This window comes from Acanthisitta chloris, unplaced genomic scaffold, assembly GCF_000695815.1.
Source record: "Acanthisitta chloris isolate BGI_N310 unplaced genomic scaffold, ASM69581v1 scaffold3818, whole genome shotgun sequence".
NCBI classification, from domain to species: Eukaryota; Metazoa; Chordata; class Aves; order Passeriformes; family Acanthisittidae; genus Acanthisitta; species Acanthisitta chloris.
In genome coordinates this window covers 86,202-101,969 of record NW_008687481.1, presented here as the reverse complement: position 1 = coordinate 101,969, position 15,768 = coordinate 86,202, and the positions used below count along the sequence as shown (strand labels likewise).

At 38.4% G+C, this 15,768-nt stretch overlaps 1 protein-coding gene across 1 annotated transcript in view; it reads left to right on the top strand.

The window, feature by feature from the left end:
• FAM188B (family with sequence similarity 188, member B) overlaps positions 1 to 15,768 on the top strand; it is a gene marked incomplete at its 5' end in the record, with an annotated part of 70,272 nt that overhangs the window by 28,249 nt on the left and 26,255 nt on the right. The window contains 2 exons of the mRNA XM_009080599.1: positions 561 to 626; positions 884 to 951. Of these exons, the coding sequence (XP_009078847.1) occupies positions 561 to 626; positions 884 to 951 (134 nt within the window). The remainder of the gene's footprint in view (positions 1 to 560; positions 627 to 883; positions 952 to 15,768) is intronic.

The window sequence follows — 15,768 nt, the reverse complement described above, 5'->3', positions numbered from 1 at the left end:
ATCTGAAGCTCTCAGATGGCTTTGCAAGGAGTGATGCTATCAGCCAGGCTTCAGTGGTTTAAGGAAACATTACTGAGCTCCTAAGTGGAGGAATAGATGTGTCAAAATCTGAAGATGGAAAAATAGGCAAAGAATATTGACGTAAGGGCCTGGATCTGTGAACTCTCCTGAATTTCATGTTAAATGGGAATATTCTCTGAGCATAAGTGCTCTGATATATACCTGCTATAGATGCCTCATCATATATGTACAAACTTGCCTATTCTATGTCTTCTAAAGCTCGGGTTTTTTGCATAAACAATGCTTAAAATCAAATCAAACTGGGTTCTTTTCAATGAACTTAAAACCAACAAGAAACAGTATTGAAAAATACAGACTATATGAAGTGCTGAGATACAATAATATGCCAAATGACAGCTGTAGGATATTTCATTAGATCTTTATTCCCTTTTGTTAGTTCAAATCTTTCTAGTAGTTGTTAAAGTTTTGGCTACTTTATTTCAGTAAAATGAGTTGTTACAGTTTCAGTTACCTTTTTTTCTTCTTATGTTTCTACCCAGCTAATACTGCATAGTGCCACAAGATATGAAGACCTAATTGTATTTCTTCAGCAGAATATTCATCAGGTACTGTGTGTAGAGAGGGTAGTAAACCTGTTATGGTTCAGCTGCCAAACTTTCTATCAGTCTCGTACAATGTCTTCTGAACAGTATTTCGAATGCTATATGCTCATGTCTTGCATTGTAACAAACACAGCAACAAATTCAGGTTTAGCATAAATCAGAACTATTCTTTCTGCTTTCGGATCCATTTTGCATTTCATTAGGATTGGGCAAAAACTGTACACAGCAAACAAAATAAATGCAGTCCTTTTCTTTTTCAGTTTGAAATTGGTCCCTGTGGGTGTATCCTCCTGACTGTGTCTGTTATCCTGTCAAGATCAATCAATCTGTGAGTGGATTTGTACCCTTGTTTCATAAATTGCAAAGCAATCAAACTGTGCAGAGTGAGGAAAAATCCATGATGTACTTAACTCTGGTTTTTTTAATCTAGCTTGGTGTTTACTCTGCTAATTTCAGGGAAGTTACGCAGATTTACTCACCTTATCTTGGCTTTTCTTGTATATTCATGCAGTTATATATATTTATGTATATATGCTCTTAAAGTGGCAGTGATCAGTTCACCATATCGTAGAAAGTACTCCATCTAAACATTAGATATCATGTCTAAGGTAGTTGCCTATGCTCCCTACCCTGACAGCTGAATGAAAGGCTGGTTTAAAGAGTTATTTCTTTCACATACTTTAGCTATCTGTCTTAGGGAGGGATCAAAAACTTCCTTGTGATGCCCCAGTCCCTCTGTCAGTGGTAATGATAAGGAAAAGCTAATACACAATAGAGTAGGCAGCTAATTATTCGATGGTTATAAAGTATGACAAATCTGGTCTCAGATTATTGGTATAATATATATGATGAGCACTAACTAAGGGATAATCATTATAGCCTTTTTGAAAAACTTATTGAGGCTTGCCCAAGCATGGTTGCATTTCACCATGCTTTTATACAAATTAAAGGTATTTTTGTAATACTGTGAATGTCAGAGTGGGACAGAATATAAAGGCTTTCTTCATTTTGTGAAATTCCACTTTTGTAAAAGTCTCCAAGATTTATCAGCACAAGAAAACTGCTCTCTGACAGCTTGCAATAATAAGTGACGTGAAGAGAGCAGCTGCACTTGAAAGCAGCATGAGTTTGATTTATGTAAGCTTTTATTTCTTACATCTCTCTGTTGCCTTGAAAAGCAATAGCCACTTAATCCAAATTTGTGATACACATTCAGTTGCCTGCTGAGATTACAAGCATTTGCAGATTGCTTTTTTGGTTTTATTGTCATTTCTTCCTTTCTTTTGTTTATAGTAACATTACACCCATTGGCTTATTTCCAAGTTTGTACTCTTAACACAAATAATGTGATAATTTATTAGTATATGTAATTTATTCTCATTTTTCTGAGCTAGTTATAGCAGAGAGGTCCAGATTAGTAAAGGTATTTGAGCAAGCAATTGTATATTTAGCATTTGTTAGGATCATCAAATGCAGCAGTGTTCCTAGTTGTGGCTATTTGTCTTGCTTTACTTGCTATAAAATGATCAATATTCTTTAATAATATATGCAAGAAGCTTATTTTCCCCATCACCTCTCAATTCTTAACAGATGGATTATGACAAGGCCAATCAATCATCTGTGTTTGTATTTGGGGGAGCTGTGTCTAAAGGGAACATGAAAATTCCTTGTGGTGCCTATTTGCATTTTCAAGTGTCTAAATATTTTTACAGTTCAGGTCCACAGTGTCAGAATTGTTTCTGTTTGGAGCTCTATATATGGAGCTCTATTTTGAGGAGGTTTCATGACTTTCTCACATAACTTCAATTTAAAGTACTGTTGCTTTTCTAGCTTGTACTGTGTAAGACATTGCATTGGTACCTATCTTTTGTTTGTAAGAAATTAACTTTTCTCTGTCACTGGATGCAGTGGAATGTGCTTTTAGACCTTTGCATAAATTTTTTTAGCTGTGTAAGCTAAATTTCACTAATGTTATTTTCAGTAATAGATTTAACTGCCTATTGCATTGTGCTTTGGTTAGGATATTACCAAGACAAATAACTCATTGCTGATATCAAGAAATGTGTACCATTTAGTGAGTGTTACAAGCATTGCAAGCAATTATTTACATAACTGGCATAGTTCTGGATGAATAGTTGAAGACAAATAAGGGTTGTCTTAGATAATAGAATTTTCAGCCAGTAAGATCTCCCTGGGATTGTTCTGTCCCAGTTATTTAACAGAAAATCAGTGGGTTTAAAAAGAAAGCCCTGAAAATTCCATGGAAGTTTCAATTGTCCTGATTTTTGTGTGCATATTCTATTGAAAGAGACTTTGTTTCATTAAGCGCTTGTTTCATTAAGTTGATGTAGTTTAATTTCTCAAATCATGTTGAAATGCTTCTGTTTGGGTCAGTTCTTCAACATGTGCCCACAGTGCTGACACTCTGTTGGTCCAATATCTCATGAATGAATATTCTTGTGAGCAAGTTGAAGATTGAGGATGGAGTAGTCCTGAACTGTGGTTATCACAAAACAGCATTGCGTAGGCTGTATGTCCAAGGAAACCAAACCAAAGGCTTTGCATTTGGCTCAACAAAGAGAAGACTGGAATTTTGATTAATGAATATCAAAATGTTTCTTTCAATCAAAAATATTCTTCCCAATGTTTTCTATTCCATGACTAATTCCAGTGTTTAGGGAAAAAAATTACAGGAAAATAGTAATATCTGATTTTATGTGGTGGGGAAGCATTAATTCCTAGTTAAATGGCAGAGCACTGAACATGAACCAAATGGTAAAGTTGGACTCAATGATCTTAGTGTTTTTTCCCAACCTTAATAGTTCTATGATTCTATGATTAATGGAAGGATAACTACCACTGTACCAGGACCTGTGCAGTTCAACCCATCCAGAGCTGATCTAGAAGGAGTGCAGGACAGTGAGACCACAAAGCTCAGAGAGTTCCTCAGAGGAGTCATATCAGTGGGCATTGCTTCCCATGGATTGAAGATGATTATGACAAGCCATAAAACTCAGGAATGATAGCTGCAGTAGTTGTGGTTCAGAATGATCCAGACCTGTTAGTGCCTTCTTAAACCTGTTCTAGCAGTCCAGAAGGATCTCATAGTGCCCACAATCTCATCTAAGTGTAGCCTTCTAAAAATTGACAAGCCTCAGTCCTCCCAGCTCTCTCTGTACTCAGTGAAGAGAGAGAAACTTGTTTCAGAGAGAGTCATCCTGACCAAAAATAAGCATCAGGAGCTGCAAAAAGAATTGCATTGGGCAGTGCCTTTTTTTTTTTTGTTGTTGTTTTGGATGGAGCACTATTAGCTTACTCCTATTTCTTAGATTTTTGCTATTTTGAGGGTAATTTTCTTACTGATCTTTACTGGCCAGAGAACTTGTAGACTTCCCATCCCTGGAGGTGTTCAAGCCCAGGTTGGATGAGGCTCGGCACAACCTGGTCTACTAGAACGTGTCCCTCCCCATGGCAGGGGGGTTGGAACTAGATGATCTCTAGGTCCCTTCCAACCCAAACCATTCTATGATTCTACAATTTATTTACTTTTCATGGGAATACTTGCATCTAGGCTTCCATTATGGTCAAAACAGAGAAAAAGATCATGATTTATTGACTTATTTTGAATGTCTAGCTTAGAATGAGATAAATAATCTCCTGAAGTGCTTACTTATCTCCCCTCTAAAATAAGAAAATCTAAATAACCTACTCATAAAGAAGTTTTGCACTATAAATATCAAGTGGTGAAATGAAATATGTTATATAGTGACAGGTCAATAAAATGAGGAGATTAAGTATTAATAATGCAGTGCATTACACATGATGAAAACAGTCTCAACTCTACTTATCTAGTGATGGGCTTTAAATAGGCTGTTACAGAAAAGGAGAGAAATTCTGTCACCACTACAAATAATTTAATTATCTGAACATATCAGTTCAATTTCTATGGTAGACAAAAAATAAATAATGGGTGGGCAGTTATGGTGATATGAAATGAGACCAAAATAAAACCATGGTAATGGCTTTGTGTAAATGTATGATCTTCTCATTTTTTGTCCTGCATGTAGTCATGTCTCTCCAGGCCAGTAAAGACATATGAGTACTAGAACAGACTGCAAGACAAACAAATTTTTCCTTTACTGTAGACAGATAAAAAAATATTTATCACTGAAGACAGATAACTTGTAAGCAATAAAAATTTAGCCATCCATGATAGGGTTGAATAAGGAGTGATTAGATATAATTTCTCAGAGCCCAAAAATTTTGATTTTAAAACAAACCATGCTACTTTGTTTCCACAGCACAAGTAACTTTCGGTACTGGGAGATGAGGCAAAGAATATCAAATAAATTTAGTCAAATAACTGGAATCTACATGCTTCAGTACCTTTAAACCCAGTGGTCTAGATGTTATCTCCCTGTACCCCATGTTTGTGTCCTGCCTTGATGCTTGCTACTGCTGCTGCCTTTTGGTCTGGCTCCATAATTTTTACATTGTTATGGATTTTTCTTGTAAATGGAAATTCCAGATTTCAGCCAGGTCTGTTGGGCAGTTGTTCTAAATCACTGACAACCCAAGTATTTTTCTTTAATGGGAACGCATGCCAGGAAATGCAGGGGTTTGCACTGCTTTGTAGATTTTGGTAATGAGTTTCTCATGCTCTGAGCACTAATGATCATCACTGCTCGAACTGATAACAAATGGCCAAAGAGGAGTGAGAATTCCTGAGGAAGTTGCTGAGAACGCGTTGTTGCTTCTGGTACAGGAAGGAATTGCTGATCACTAACTATTGTAACTTCTCTTTTTTTTTTTTTTTTTTTTTTACAACCAGTGAAAAATTAAAAAATAGTTGTCATGTTATACTAGCTCAGATGACTGATCTTTCTGAATGTGCAAAATGTGTGCTGGAATCTTCATGTTGGTAAGAGCTACAGGTTATTTTCCATGTATGTGGGAGACAGTGAGCCAAAAGGTGGGCTGCAAGCCCCCACGTGGGCCTCACTGTTGCATGTAGTGTGTAGAAAAGTTGGGAATACTCAGGAGTGGTTTACACAGAGCCAGTAATGACAGCTGGAGTGACCTCCAGTCTGACTGGACTTGCAACGTATAGTGGAACTGCAGCACAAGCTTTCCCTGCTGAATGCTTTCACATCCCCTCAAAGTCTTGGCACCTTCCTCACTGTGCTTACTCATGCAAAACCATGGCTGTAGTGGGATGTGGCTCATTCAGATCCATCCATTGGATCATCAGCTTTCTTTAAATTTCACCTCTTTATCGACCAGTCACACACACTACTTTCACTGCCATATTTTTCTTAATTAGTGCCATAACTTTATGGCATAGAAGCATCATTACTAAAACCTACTAGAGCAAAGAACATGTGGAATGAGAAAATTCCTTAGGTCAAATTCCTTTGTGAAAAAAGAATGCATTACTACTTTCAAGCTACCTGGTGACAATAAATAGAGCTTGATCTGAAACACAGACTCATTGTGTTACTCACAAATCAAAATGTCAGTGTTTGCATCACTTGGGGGATACTTTATCACTTACCGATAGCAGATCGTGTAGTTCTGCAGTCAGCATTGGTCACTGGTTGTCTTTTCCATTTTTTCTCTGGAGTGTTTGTGTGAGAATGAAGAAAACAATGGGTTTATCTGTGGGAAAAAAAGGAGAGTGATTTTGCAAGTCAAGAGTAGGCTGTGTACTTCATTAAGGTTCCTACTTATAAACTTAGGAAAATACACGTCAACACCTTTTTCCTTGTTGTGATCCCACAACTCTAACTATCCTTCTGTAGTTCTTACTGCTCCAGAGCTGTGTACAGCCCTATTTCAGAATTGTTTGTGCTGTTTCCATTTCAGTATTGGAGAATATTAGTTTTTTGGGGGTTGGGTGTTTTGTGGGGATTTTTAAAATTGAATTTATTGAAAAAGCCAATGTGCTTTTATTAAATTGGATAAATCACATCGTGACTCCTTATCAGTCTGGGATTTCTCACACTGGATAACTCTACCCTTAGTTATCAGTAATTTATCTTGTCCTCTGAAATCTTCTATCAATTAACAGTTTTTTACTAGTGAGAATCATATGATTAGAATTCTATTGTTCTGTGTTCTTGACCATTTACTTTTCTTTCCTGTGGTACTGTTTTACTTAACTGGGGAAGTTAAATCTTCTTAATCTGTCATTCTAATCCATCATGAAATAAACACACGCAAGCACCAAATCATGTTAATAGCTGCCCGTTATTATACCTTGTGCAATGCTCAAATATCCATTTGACAACTTTATTTTACTTCTGTGATTATTTGTCTGGTTCCAAGGAATATACTGAATATCTTCCTGGTTTAGTCCATTGGCAAACTATTTTTATTAATATTTTTAAAAGGATAAAACAGTTCTGTGTTTACTCATCTCCAGAGAGCAGCATTGCACTGTCAGACATTACATATTTATCGTACAATTATACCTATAGGCTCTAATAAAGGTCAAGCAACCTGCTCCAGTGCCTCATCACCCTCACAGGGAAGAATGTCTTCCCAATCTCTAATTTAACCCTTCCCTCTTTCAATTTAAAGCCATTCACCCTTGTCCTGCCACTCCATGCCCTTGTCCAAAGTCTTTGTCCAGCTCTCTTGGAGCCTGTTTAGGCACTGGAAGGGGCTCTGAGGTCCATCTGGAGCATTCTTTTCTCCAGGCTGAACAACCCCAACTCTCTCAGCCTGTCTCCACAGCTGAGGTCCTCCAGCCCTTGGAGCATCTTTGTGGCCTGGGCCCACTCCAGCGGGTCCATGTCCTTCCTATGCTGCTGTCTCCAGAGAAGAATCTGTATGTTGTCTACTGCACTTTGGCATCTCTGGCCATGGTGTTACCTGCCTTTCACATATTATTTGCTGGTCTGTTTTCAGCTGAATTGTTTCATATTGCTGTAATTAATTAACTATGCACTTCATTACAATGAATAATCTGAATTCATCTCAAATGAGCACATTACAATTATAAAATATTAGTGCCATTGAAGCATACTGAAAACCAAGCTCTGGAAAACACCTTTACTCAGACAAGTTTTTATTGAGATATGTAACAGGCAGTAATCATTATTGCAGTAATCTGTATCAAGCCTTTTTTTCTATATCCTTTTCTGTATCCTTTCCTGCATCATTTGCTGTGAAATAACCCAAATTCTGACATGTTACTTGACCTTAAATTTTTTCCAGTCATAGGATATTGAAAAAGAAACTGATGCTCTGCTGGCACATGAACTGTAGGTGGAACAAAGGGTCCTCCACCCTCAATCCACTTTCCTGAACTGACACCTTTTCCTGTCTCCGAGCCAATCTCCAATTTAGAGTTCCCCTGAAATGCACCTTCTCTCCTCATGCTATTGGGCTGGTGAAGAAAGGCTTTCTGTGAATTTACCATTTGGCTTGGCCAATGGTAAAGGCAATTACAACATCACATGAAGGATCCAGTCACATGGGACATTCCCAGAGCTTGGTGAAAGTATATATTTCTATGAGCCAGTTTTCTGGGAAAACCTTTTCTTGCTGACTTGAGGGTGCCTGGGAGATCAAGAAACCGTGAAATTACGTGTGTGAGCAGTTTGCACTCAGTGTTTGCAGTTATGCAATATAAATAGATGCCATCATGTATTTTTCAGCTTAGTCTTTCGGTGTTTGAAAAAGATAGGGAAGCTGCTATTTTTTAAGGGGAAACAGCTGTCAATTACATTACAGGGCTAAAAAACAAGCAGCTTGAGCTGAAAAATCCATATTTGAGAATCTCAGACTTCTCCAAGACCCATTTGTGATTTTACAACATGCAGGAAGCATGAGATTAGACTGACCAGGGACATTGGGAGGAGAGCAAATAGGAGAGATTGTGTGGGATCCAGTTTTTGATAGGGAAGAATTTAGCCCTATTTTGCTGGGATAAGTGTACTTTTGTGCCTCCTGCTCAGTAGGTTCCGTGCAATTCATAATCTTCAGGATCTTCCTTGTCTTTGAGGCTCTGTTGTGAGAATTAGATGGAGGCCCTTTTAGCTGAAGTAGTCTCTGGGCAAGAATTGCTTGCAACATTAATATGTATAATAATAAATTAATAAAAATGAAGCACAGCTTACAGCTTCAGCTGCTAAGAGGCAATGAAGAAGGGAGTTTACTTGAAATAATTTTATGTTTTTCCTTCAAATAGAGACAAGAAGACAGGAATAATCAGACACAGCCTCAGCAATATTTGTGAGAGGATGTGAGACAGAGTTAAAGCTCTGAAGTTTACATTATTTCAGAAGTGGATATGGAGTATATTGATGTATGAAATGTCACCTTCTAACACTTGAGAAAGAGGAGACCCAGGGACAAAAGCATAAAGCTAGACATGATGGGAGAATAAGGCTTTGAAGACAAGATACAGTAAAGAAGAGTAGGATCTCACACAGCAGAAATATCATAGAATTTTAGGGGTTGGAATGGACCTTACAGATCATCTAGTCCAAACGCCCTCTGCCATGGGCAAGGACACCTCCCAGTAGACCAGGTTGCTCAAGGCCTCATCCACCCTGGCTTTGAACACCACCAGACTTGGGCTATCTGTCAAAAAAGATTCATATAAAACATATGAATTCATATTCATATAAGGAAGCTATTTAGCATGCTCGATAAGGAATGTGTCCCAGGTGGAAACATGACCACAGAGGCAAAGAAGAGGAAGAATTGAATTAGGTTTGAAGAAGTTTGCTACACTGGAGAACAAGAGTGATAAATGACTGAGTTCCCAGACAGGATTACAGTCGAAGTTTACAATTTATTATGTGAATTTAAGCAAGCAAACAGCGCTGGGTGCACGGGGAGTCTCTGCTCTACCAACACCAACAGGGCCTGGTTCGGTTTATAAACTCGTTGTTAATACATATTCATGACTGTCCCGAGAAGAGGGAGAGCTTTGTCTGGACATGTTCACTTCGCTTCCTTGAGTCTTCCCAAACTTTTTATCTCTTCTCCCAGCGCAGCTCATGAGTAAACCCCTAAAAGCCTCAGCCTAAATTTAACCCCTTCTCCTCTGGCACACTCAGCCGGAAATCAATTCCTGTCCAGATCGAACCCCAAAAAGTTCCTCCAGGAACAACAACACAGCTTGACACAACATGGTGAATGCTAAGCAAACAAGATGTCCTTAACAAACAGTCTCTATTATTCAGCCCAAATCATGAGTTGACAATCAGTATCTTTGCCCGGTGCCGCCGCACGCGGCTCTGCTCTCTCTCCTCACCCGCGGGCGGTGAGGCCGGGGCGCTGCCAAAGGCTCTGCCCTCACACAGCTCTCGGCCCTCGTGGCTTTCAGTGCTTGACTCTGTGTCAGAGCAGCTTCCAGTTCCAAATAAACATATCACAAATAATATAAGGCTTATATTAACAAAACAGTATTGAGGTAGATATATATATTGAGGTAATATTGAGGTAGGTTCTAACATTGCTCCGCATTGACACGAATGAGGGGAACACATTTCACAATAGGAACAAAGGTTAGTGGTAAAGGAAGCTGAAAAAATGAAACCAAACTCAGTGAAAAAGGGAAGAATCAAGAGACAAAGAGGCTGTTACGCTGGTTCTGTTTGATGTCTTGCTAGCGAAGGGACTGGTAAATTGGGAAATGGTGCAGAAAAAAAGAAGAGGGAATCTGGGATTTGCACAAATAATTGAGACATCTGACTCTTGTCTTTCTATTAAGAAATCTTTGGAACCCTGTCACCAGTTTGGGTCCACAGAACAGAGAAGTGGACTGTATACTGGGTGGCAGCAAATTTGGTGTGGGTATCCAAGAGAAAGATTGCTTGTGGCAACAGAGGAAAAAAATCCAGATTGTTCCCCTGACACATCCAGTTCCTTCTAGAACAGATCAGAATAAATCATAAAGCTGAGGAATATGCCTGTAGAGAAGGAAGCTTGTTACCTCATTCTCTGGAGAAGTTTCTCATTTCTAAAGAAAAAGTGCAAAGGAGTGAAAAAAGTGTAGTGAGTAACAAGTATCTCCATCACTACTAGTCTGAGACTTGGTGTTGGAAAATACAGAAATAATGTGGTTCACATGAGGTCAGAGCCAGAGCTTGAGTCACAGAAATCAAACAAGTGATTTCCTTATCATATCAATACAAAGATATCAGGAAAAGATGTGAAATTTCTGTGTAGAGTGGATGTGGCTGATATTAGGAAAAATGTAAGGAATGGTCTAAATCTAAATTAATATTCTGCTTTTCCATAAGGAGAACAACATGGTGCAAAGTCAGGATGGCTAATTGGAATTTATGCAGAGTGATTAAATTAACTTGGTGGCAAGTAGAACTGGACCTGAAAAAGTGATAGCTACACAACATGAGGGGGAAAATTAACCAGATATATAACTATATCTCATTTCTAAACTTATTCAAGAGCTCTTACTTTTTAAGAGTCTATGAATGGACTTGATTCTAAAAGCTTACCTTCTTTCTCATACCTTCCCATACTCATTTAAATATACTGTAGTTTTGCATCTAAATATAGATAAACTTGGCAATTATAGCACCATATGGAGAGTGGATAGTTAAAATTTAAAATAGAAAAAAATTTAAAAAAAATTAAAAACCCAACTTGGTTGATGGAGACTTCATAAGAGGTTTTTGTATTTGATATCATGCCAAATGAGAAGTCATTTGCCAATGTGAAAATAAGAGATCTTTCAAGAGTCTTTAAAGGTGATAAAGGAAAGAGACACACAAAAGAGCTATCAGTGTGATTAAGATTACTCTTGGAGTTCAGCAATGATCAGTCTGGGATTAAACAGTTTTTATTCCCTACAATAATGTTGGAAAAAGGGAGTGGTGTGCTAATGAAATGTACTGATGGCTGAAAAGCTGAAAGACACTGTCAGTGCAGAGAACAAATTGTGCTGTAAAAAAGAGTTGGCTCAGCCTCGTAATGAGGGCAATAGAAAAGAATTTATTTTCACTACAGAAACTGCAAGGTCTTGTAAACATAGACTGCTCACTACTGTCTGGGGGGGTCATAAATTGTAAATGGCAGGATAAGGAGTTGAGAAGAGTAGGAGAGCCATTTAGAGTAGACTTCGGCCAGAGTTATAAAATGGTCCTGGATCTACTCTTAGGGTGTATCAGCATAAATAGCTTTAAGAGGTGAAGAAATATTAATAGATTGTGCAAGGCACTACTGTGTCCTCAGTGAAATACCATATCAAGTTGGGATGAGTCATTAAAACTGGGAGAAGTGAAGGAAAAGAGAGGACCAAGGAATGAGAAACCTTTCTTATCAAAGAATTATAAAAGAAGAGCAAGAAAATTTATATTTTCTGCCTTAAGAAAAACAATTTTAAGGGGTACATAGTTGTTTTCTAAAACCTGGGAGGGTAGCAATTGTTGGCAAACAAGAAGGACTGAGAATAGTTGTTTAATTTAAAGATTCCTGTTAGTAGAGAATGGAAGTGTATCAGTAAACAGCCTGTGAGTCAAAGCACAACTAGATTTCATGTTCCTAAGCTACCACTGAGAAAAGTATGGAAAGCCAAGAAAGCAGCTAAGAAATGTGGTTTTCTGTGAAAGAGAGTAACTGGGATGGGTTGGATTTTACCTGCCATTTGCAGAGAACATCATCTTCTTTTCTTCCCCTTCTCCACAACTCTGCTTTATTCCAGCATGGGACAGGGCTGTAGTCCACACCGTGGATGATATAAACACAGAGTATTGAACTGGGAAGGGTCTGAGATGTGTGGGTTTAACTGCCTCTTGATTCCATAAGACAGTCTATTCAAGACCAAAGGAAAGGTCCATCTAGCCCCTTAGCTTGTCTTTGAAACTGGAAAGCTGTTGGAGGAAGCTGCATAAGAAATTATTCTGCTGGTGTATTCTGCTGGTGTATTCTCCACGTTTCCAATGGTCAGTGATTCCAAGACTTCCTAAAGTGGCAGTTGTATCCAGATCACTGAGTTTATTAGCCCTTGGTGAACCCATGCTCTGTGAATTTTTCTAAACCCCTTTTGTTTGTGTAATTCTTTTGACCTTCTCAACATCCTGTGGCAATGAGTTCCTCACTGCAGTTATGTGCTGTGTGAATGAGTTTTTCCATTTTTTTTGCCTGAATTGGTTGCCCAATAAGTCTACAGAATGTTAATTAGTTTGGGTTATGAAATGTAGTGAGTAAATAGTCCTTAATCATCTCCTTGCCGTCAAGAAGTTTCAGAACATCTGTTGCAAATCATCAGTTGTGTCCTGTTGCAGTGAAATGATTCTCATCTCTGTAGTCTCTTCCCACAGGAAACCAGCTCCATGTCTTGACACTTGTTTCTTCTGACCATCAGAACTTCCTCTGATTCTGCTATATCTAAATGCTCCAATCCTGTTCAGCTAAAATTTGTTATGAATTGACTATATGAAATCAAGTCTTCATGCATTGCTTTTAATTGGTTTATCCAATCAAGGAATCTCTTTTTATTTGAGGCTGGCTATAAGGGGCTGCCATTTCTATTGCAACCTTATTTCTCAGCTTGTAATCCTCCAAAAATATACTTGGCCTGACTGCAGTTATCAGAATATTTGAAAGTGTGATTTATCCATCTAGTCATTGCTATACAGCAATGAGATGGCCACGCCTAGGTCATGGCACGTTCCCTATATTTTATGTTCATCAGATGGAGAAAAGACATTTTCCAGTGGAGTTTCTTCATCTGATCTGCAAATTAACTAAGCAAGGTGACATTGCCTGCAGGATGTACCAGTTTCCATCCGTGTACTACAGTGGAAAGAAGCCCAGAGTGATTACCTGATGTTAAAAACTCAACGTGAGCTGCAGCGTGCAGTTGCAGCCCAGAAAGCTATGCAAATCCTGGGCTGCGTCCAAAGGAGTTCTCCCCTTTACTCTGCTCTTGTGAAACCCCACCTGGAGTACTGCATGCAGTTCTGGTGCCCCAAACATAGGAAGGACATGGAACTGTTGGAACAAGTCCAGAGGAGGCCACGAAGCTGATAAGGGACTGGAGCAACTTCCCTACAAAGACAGGCTTAGCAAGTTGGGGCTGTTCAGCCTGGAGAAGAGAAGGTTGTGTGGGGACCTCAGAGCAACCTGCCAGTATCTGAAGGGACTCCAGGGAAGCTGGAGAGGGACTCTTTGTTAGAAACTGCAGTGATAAGACAAGAAGTAATGGGGATAAATTGAGAGAGGGAAATTCAGATTAGATATTAGGAAGAAATATTTTCCAGTGAGGGTGGTGAAACACTGGCACAGGTTGCCCAGGGAGGTTGTGACTGCCCCAGCCCTGGCAGTGTTCAAGGCCTGGCTGCATAAAGTCTTGAGCAACCTGCTCTGGTGAGAGGTGTCCCTGCCCAGGGGAGTTGGGACTAGATGACCTCTAAGGTCCATTCCAAGTCCTTAACATACAGTGATTTAGATGTAAAAATAGTGATACGTAGCTCATCCCAAAGTGACTGATTAGTTTTGTTGTCTTTGCAATCTTGCCTTTCCCTTTCCTTTACTTCAGCAAATCAAAGCATCTCAGAAATTAACTCTTGATTTTAGGGGAACAAAATATATTTATTAAACTACTCCAAAGGTGTGAAAGAGTGATTCTACTACCACAATATAGCAGTAGCAGAACCACTCGGATTTTTGCCAAATTTCAGCCAGTGTACTGACATACTACGGGGTATTCATGTTTGCTAAGTGTAAGGAAAATGTGATTGAGTTGATCCTGGTTTAGTATTTTTGCTTAATGTGTTTTGCTCATGAAGACATAATACATTCAACAAGGAAGACAAGTTATTTAAAAAAATTAAATTGTGGGTTGAATGTTCAATAAATTAATCACTTTTCCCATCAGATCTATCCCTCTGAAATGTAAATACTTCCTATACTATGTCAGCACCCTGGAGCAGCAAAGCTGCTGAATTAAACCTACATGATTTCTGCATCACATGGACATTGTAATAACTTCGTGAAATTATCAGGTACATGAAGAAAGGTATAAATACAGAATGAAGCCACTTTGTGGCTTTCACTGGTTTGAATCCCAAACAATTCTACTTTTCTTTCCAGGGGCTCTCCCCTTCTCTTTTGAACATTCATGTTAAACCTTTGCCATGTGCCAGTATGAACAAGAAAATACTCTGGAGCATGTACACAATCAGACACTCACCCATCCTGTCATTTTCTACAGCCCCATTGTAATTATTTGAAATCTTTGTGCTTGAAGATGAGTTTTTTCTCCCTCCCAACCCAAGTTCTATTTTCAGAGTAGACTTGCAATTGTGTGTTTGTTAATGGAGCATTCTGTTGCCATGAACAAAGTGAGGTCACCAGTTTTCTATGGCAGCTTTGCCACAGAGTTAAGGACTGTGAAACAGCCAACAGTGACTTTAGTGCACTATTTTGTCTTTTGTAGTATTTTATTTTGTTCTGCTATCATTTGAAACAATATCTGTGGTTAACAACTGACATGAACTATCTCATATTTTGGCAGTCTGGAGTATTTCCTTGTGTTACAATTTCTGTGTGACTCTTGTGTTTAATATTTAATACTGAGATGTTCTCCATTTAAGACTTGGCAAGAATTTTCCTGGAAGTAAATTAAGAATTAATGGGTATGAAGCATTTTAAAAATGTCTTATTTATCTAACTCATTTTAATTTGCTAAGAAAAAGTTCATCTGATTACAGGTTATGTTATATTGGAGCATCCATTGCTCAAAATATTTATATTTTGGATTTGCATTTGTGCACTTTTAAAACTTTATTGAGTCCATACAGATCACTGTAATTTATTTATCAATGCACCATCAGTGCTAAGGTTTACAGTGACATTAGAGTTTCTTCTAATAGCATTTTTGCCCATCTGTCTGAAACTCGTAGATTATTTTTTTATAATTTGTGTATCCCAGAATGGATTGAAAACCTGAGGCAGAGTTCTAAGAACTACCTTAAGTCAGCAAGTTGTGTCAGTATGGCTGTGGCAATTCAGAGCAGCCAAAGCTTTGGCTCAGAACATCTGTCCACTTTCAGTGCTTTGCATCCTTAACAAACACATTATTTATAACTTCAACAGTTTCAACCAGGCTGAAGATTAACCAACACGAGCATGGAGAGAAAATTGATTTATAAAGATATGA